The 6,686-nt window shown below is 42.3% G+C and overlaps 1 protein-coding gene across 1 annotated transcript in view; it reads right to left on the bottom strand.

Annotated features, from left to right (window-relative positions):
• The window catches only part of znf827 (zinc finger protein 827), a 64,016-nt gene that overhangs the window by 35,557 nt on the left and 21,773 nt on the right, over positions 1-6,686 (bottom strand). Inside the window, exons 3-4 of the mRNA XM_068588613.1 lie at positions 5,880-6,052; positions 5,099-5,585 (exon numbers count right to left, since the gene is read on the bottom strand). Of these exons, the coding sequence (XP_068444714.1) occupies positions 5,099-5,585; positions 5,880-6,052 (660 nt within the window). The remainder of the gene's footprint in view (positions 1-5,098; positions 5,586-5,879; positions 6,053-6,686) is intronic.

Raw genomic sequence — 6,686 nt, 5'->3', positions numbered from 1 at the left:
CTCGCTGCCAGGCGCTTGTCCACTCCGCCTCACCTCTCGCTCCGTGGCCAGGGCTGCCGTCAAATAACTTCATTAGCTTTCCACCTCTGTCACGCCGGCCTGCTCCCCCTCTGACAATTGGCTGCTGTTTTCTCCCGGAGAAAAAAAAAAAAAAAAAAAAAAAAGCACAGGGCTACGTGGGGCAGGTTGAGAACCCAACAATAGCTGACAGTGTGCGAGACACCGGACAGCGATACTGATGGCTGCAGTGGGGATGTATGGACCAGAGGTCACACACAAAAGGCCTGCCTGTGTCTGCTCATGCAGAGTTGGATAGCAAAATGACATGAAGATGAATTCTTGATGTTCACAAAGTGACATAACTGAAGACGGGACATTTCAAAATTCAATAGAAATCTGTGTCAACTAAGACGGTGAAACATGAAACACAGCACACATTTTCCTACACAGCACATTTATGCTATATCCAAATACAGTCATACACAACTAATGTGTCTACCTAGAATGATGACATATTACAAGGGGAGGAAAAAAAAAAATGGATGTCCTCGAAAAACCCTGAAGAATACTCATGTACGATGATACAATTCTGCCAGTGCATCATTTCATGTGAGATACTCTCACAGGAAAAGGATAAATAAGACAACTGCAGAAGCGTCATGACAGATGCAACACCTCCCACAACCCCCTGCATGCCAATTATTCACACCCAGCCAGGGTCAAGCTCGTTGTGCCTGTGTCACCGCAGCGGGAGGCGGGGGTGGGTGAGGTGGGGTGGGAGGCGGGAGGGTGTTTGGAGGGTGTGCAGTGCCCACTGTCATTATTAACTCAGGGTCCACTGGGCACAGGGTAGGGGCTGTGCATTTCAAAGTACCTCTGTGGCTTTCATCTCGGAATCAAAATGTGGATCACACTGGATAGCTAACGGTTGTGTCAGCATGCAAGGATAAAAATCAAAGGGTATCAGTATAACACTCAATGGAAAGCAGGACAACCGAGAAAAAAATGATATGCTTATTATGTCAGAGGTCAGGAAGAGTTCACTGGCTTTTTATGCCTGGGGAACTCGATGCAACTCCCTCTTTGCCTCTTTCTCCCTCTCCCCCACTCGCTGTCACTTTATCCATCTCTTTATCATCTCTTTCCTTCTCCACATCTTTATACCACCCCTACCTCCTCCCCCCCCTCTCCTCCCATCCTCCTCCTTCTCCCTCGCCAAGGCCTTGTGGGATTGAGGCACTGAGACAGCAGTGTAAAAGCAGGAGGGATGAGTCGCTCGTGTACACATTCAATCTGAGTTGGCAGGGAGGTCAAAAGAAATAGAGTCTGGAGGTCCCAGGAGGAACTTCCTCACCTCTCCTTCCCTGGCTACTCCGTGGCATGGGTAAGTCTCACAAAGATCTGAGCCCAGTTCTTCTCAGTTTCATAACCCTCTATCTTTAACTCCACCCCCCAACAAAGGGAGAACTTTGTGATCAAAGAGGCAGTATTCATTAAAACACATCATCATGCAGTCGAGTTCAACATCCTCTCGTCCTGTCTTTTTTTTTTTTTTTAATATATATCCTTCCTCATTCTCCTTGAATGATGCCCTGACTAAGATGTCCGCCACTTGACACTGGACTGACATTGCGAGGAGCCATCTTGGCTCCTCCGGGAGTTGCCCGGGCTTGATTGTGCAGTCTGGGAGTGAAATGCAACTGGCACCCAGGGGGCATCCATGTGGAGCCCGGGCGTGCGAGATCGAGGGGGAGTTAACTAAGCCGGCCCAGTCCCCGTGCATCCTGGCGGGGTCAGAGGATGGCGCTGAGGGCGCTAATCATTTCAAATTATGAATTCCTTTTTAATTATGAATTATGCATACATTTTTAATTAATCTAATGTTCCCAGGGTTTTTTCCTCCCATCCTCGCGCAAGATCTCAATCTAATTACACAGCATTAAGTGGAAGAGTGGCAGCCGTAGCCTCGACCCCGACGCTGAACCTCAGTCAACCTTTTTCCATCAATCTTGCCACCGTCTCTAAGCTCATCCTTTGATATTTTGCAACATGGTGAAATGCATCTAAACACGCCTCGTCTGAGCCTAGTATACCTTAGAGCAGCACGTTCGTCAAGTTTGTTAAAAATAATGCTGTATCATTATGTTATAACACTCAGGAAAAGTCTGTCACATTGCAACTTTCAGCGTTTTAAGTCTTGAACTAGTACATGAATGGGAAATATGGCTGCTACCACTTTCGAGGCACAGACAACCTCTTAGTATCAACTGCAGGAAAGGTTGGGCCTTAAACGGTTTCATTTCTAAATAAGGGCTTTCACCAAAGTCCAGAAGATCTCTGTAAACAATCCTTAATGCAGGGCTCCAGAACGGCTTCTTCCACTTGTCATTTTCAGTTGATCTCCTCAACACCAAAAAAAAAGTCGAAATAATACCGAAAAACAGGCAAAGAGAATTGTTAAAAGGAGAAATATGCCTAGAGGTTACAGATCTTCAACTCCCATGACAGCTGATAAGATGAGGGGGGAGAAAAATGAGTCCCTCAACAACTTTTGTTGAGGTGCCCTTGAGCGAATCATTTAGTCCCAAACTGCTTCAGTGGAGCTAATCAGTGGCCAACCGCAGATAAATGAGGATGTACAACTGGGTAGCCATCACATGTCACTTTAACTATGTGCGAAAGAAGCAAAGGAAATAGACCAATCTCAAATATGGTAGAAGAATGAAACATCAGTATTGTAATTACATTTTAAGCAGATATAAAGTTTACAAACAAGACCATTTATCTACATGATTAGATATGAACATGCTGCATATGCTCTGATTTAGGTCATGGCTTTAGTGCTGCTCGGTGGTGCTTCAGTGGATTTTTATGTGGATGTTCTATTCTGTTACTAGAAATCACTGGAGACTTACTTTTAGAAAGCAAGAAAAACGCTCAATATCAGAACATTCTCAGTCTACTTACACTTGCATGCTTACTTCCTGAAATATTGTAAATATGCCATGAATGTCTCCTCTCTTCTGCTTATTCCAACATACCTTCATAGAACAAAAAAGTGGCACGACACAAGGAAGGCGCCAAACAAATCCGTTGGATGTGCTGCGCTAAACAGTATCCACCATTTATAGATGGATGAAGCCTCTCTCATTGAGAAGCATCACATTTTGAATATAGATTTGCAAAATTAGATGCCATAGGTGACATATTTCATGTGTTTATCCTAGTGTTTTATCAGTTGGGCAGGTTATATTATTGGAATATTTCAAGCTTTTGTATCTGTGACTGACTACAGTTTTTGAACAGTAAGTGTGTGTGTGTGTGTGTGTGTGTATGTATATATATATATATATATATATATATATATATATATATATATATATATATATATATATATATATATATATATATATATATATATATATATATATATATATATATATATATATATATATATATATATATATATATAGCCAGTTGTGCTAAAACACCTTTTGTTATATAATTTGCCACGTGTTGTACACTATGTCCTTCATTTAGACAATTAGAAGGCCGAGTGCACATGTTCAACCCCTTACGCGTTTTAAAAGACAACATTTATGTGTCAGTTCAAAGTTCCAATGCTTGTTAAACAACTGTAAGAAACTCATCTATTTATATTAAATGATGTTGTTCTAGAAACATACTTGTCGGCACAGTAAAAATAACTAAAATCTATTTAATCAAATATACAGTATGCCGTCTTCCACAAATAAGTGTCCTAAGAGCAAGTTTTGAATTATTTGGGTGTTGTCCTTACCGGTGTTAAAAGCATGTGGTACTTGGGAAAAAGCTAAAAGTCCATGGCCTACTTTTCTGTCACTCTCATGGGAGACACACAGAAACCAAGGTTGTATGGTGTATGGCTGACTAATTCTGCGTACAAGTGAAGGCATCCCTGATACCCTCAAATATGCACAATGATAGCTAAAGTCAGGAAAAACAACAGCTCAAACATATGTGTCTCAATCTAAGACCCACACAGCTTTCGCCCACATTGTCAAAACTGGGTTTTACATTTGATACCTATGTCGTTGCCCATTAAACATCTAAATATGATTGTATTTCTGTCAACGCTAAAACTGTCTATTCCCTCAAGGCGTGAACTAACTCCGAGACATTTTAGGATACCATTGTTTTCAAATCCATTAAAAAACAGCTCACAGAGACACACTGCGGCCTTGACCTGAAACATTAAACATAAAACTGTTTACACTTCTTACGAATGTTATTTCTGGTGACAGTGAAACAATCAAAACAAAACTTAAGGCAAAGGGGAGACAACATCTAGCTGGAGATCAGAATGGTTGTCTTCACGTTCAAGTCTGTAGGAAGTGAAATGTTTTTTTATAAAAGTGCAACTGAAATGAGCGGAGTTATGAAGTCAAGCTGAGAAAACGGCACAACAAACAAGCAATTATGGATTAAAAAAAAGAGTCACGCTAGTGTTCCTGTGCATGCTGTTTTTCCATGTATTTCTCAACTTGACGCGATATGTCCTCCATTTAGACAGAGGTAACTTTTAACTGCAGCACATAATATCCTGGTGGGTTTATCCTTCGTATATAATTGCAATAAAAGAAAACTAACTTGATGCCCATTTACTCCTTGGATCTGTCTTCACAAGATGATGATCAGAGACTAGTGGTCAATTCTTAATTTCTATAGTCTCTTACTTGATACTGCCGTTATACACAGGCTCCGAAGTTTGTCGAAATATACATACCGAAAATTAGAGCCAATACAATATCTATTAGGCAACGGTTACTGTGCAAGTATTTAAGCAAAAAAGGCCAAATTAAACTGGCTCCAGCTTTCCAAAAGTGTAAAATATAAAATCGGTTTTCTGTTTGTTTTTTTCCCGATACTAGACTGAAAATCCTTGACTTTTTGGAAAATCAGACATTTTCATATGCCATTAGAAGCTCTGCAAACTTGTGATGGATATTTGTTTGCTATTTCTTTATGTTCTGGAACATTATTCGATGATGAAAGTCATAGTTGCAGGCCTCGTATGAATAAATAATTTTCTTTAAAATCGGAAAGAAATTATGCTAACCTGAAAGCTTCATAAGCAGGTCAGTTGCCGTCTTGGTGGTGATGTCAGGGCTAAAGAGGGAGTTGGCTGTGGTTGGACCACTAGAACTAGATCTGACCCCGACGCCCAGTAGGTCCAAGGAGTTAGCGCTGCTGCTGGGACGGTCCCTGCACATGCTAAAGGGGGAGAGCACAGACAGATCTCTCTCCTGTGGCTCCTCCTTGATGTGGACGTGATTGGAGGAAGCCTCGATCGGAGAGGACGTCTGCTGCTGGCTGTCTGAGTGTAGTGGCGACACCTCCTCCCCCATCAGGTCTGTGGGGCCGCTGTCACCCATCAGGGAGCCCTCGCCCTCCGTGTCGGTGGTGAGCTCCTCTTTCACCTTGACGTCCGAGCGGGGGAAGTGCTGGTGGCAGCGCATGTGAAGCTTCAGGCTGAAGTGACGGGAGGAGGTGAAGGGGCAAAGTTCACACTGAAATGTCTCACCCCGGTCCTGGTGCTGATGTACCTAAAAACGCAGGACAGGTTTGCATGTCAAAGCACTCTTCTTCTCCTGTATTACAGGACATCAAGAGGAAAGACATGACTCTATATTGTCGATCAATTTAACTGAAATGAAGCAAACATGTAGTGTTTAATTATACCATGTAGAGGATTATTACACATTAAACCAAAGCATGCCCATCCCTTAATGTTAACAATTATATTCCAAGAGCCATAATTGCCGCCAATTAAAAAGGATATGTGTGGGGGTGACAAGGGGAGCAAGGTCACAAGATGAAGACAATCAATATCATCTCACCTTCATGTGGGACTTTAGATTGTCTTTGCGAGCACAGCGGAAGGGACACAAGGGACACTGGTGGCTTTTCAAGCCTGTGTGGATGACCATGTGTCTCTTCCAGTAGCTCTTGCGTTTGATGACCAGTCCACACACAGGACACTGGAACGGTTTGCCACCATCCTCAGGAGAGCCTTGAGGGCACCAAAGAATATTGAGTCATAAGCGCTTTAGTGAATGGAATATATGTACTATATTACTGAAATGCACCTTTGCTCCTGTAAAGAAATTTAAATACTGGCTACAGTATTCACAGATCTGGAAGAGACAACTACTCCTCACCTAATGGTGAAAACTATCAAGGGAAATGCCAGCTGGAAGCAATGGAACAATGGAAGGAAAAACTCAAGCATGTTTTAGTATCTCGATTATTGTTGTTGGCTTCATATCCGGCATCCATTACTGTTTAATTGGTCTTATTAGAAAGAGGCATGATTGCATTACAAATTCTACAAGGGCCTGTCAGGATGGCTTCATAAGTATTCCAGTGCCGTTCCTTGAAAAACATCTGGTAATCAGTGTTTGGTGAAATTACTGTGCTCAGCCATTCATTGACCTGGGGTGTAAAACCTCGAGACTGCCTATTTGCAACAATAAACCGCCATCTGCGGCCCAACCTCTCCAAGCACAGCAGAGATCACAATGCAAAAATGACTTCTGCTTATTCCGAGTTGAGCTGAGTGAAGCGGAAATAAAACAGGAGAGAGGAAATGTGCGTGTTGAGTACCTTCATCTTAGTATTTAACACATCTCTTTCCTACGCAATCA

Source organism: Clinocottus analis, unplaced genomic scaffold (assembly GCF_023055335.1).
Source record: "Clinocottus analis isolate CAN_PGR_092001 unplaced genomic scaffold, fCliAna1.0.p SCAF_22, whole genome shotgun sequence".
Taxonomy (NCBI): Eukaryota; Metazoa; Chordata; class Actinopteri; order Perciformes; family Cottidae; genus Clinocottus; species Clinocottus analis.
Note: the sequence above shows the minus strand (reverse complement) of the source record. Positions and strands in the feature narration are given on the sequence as shown.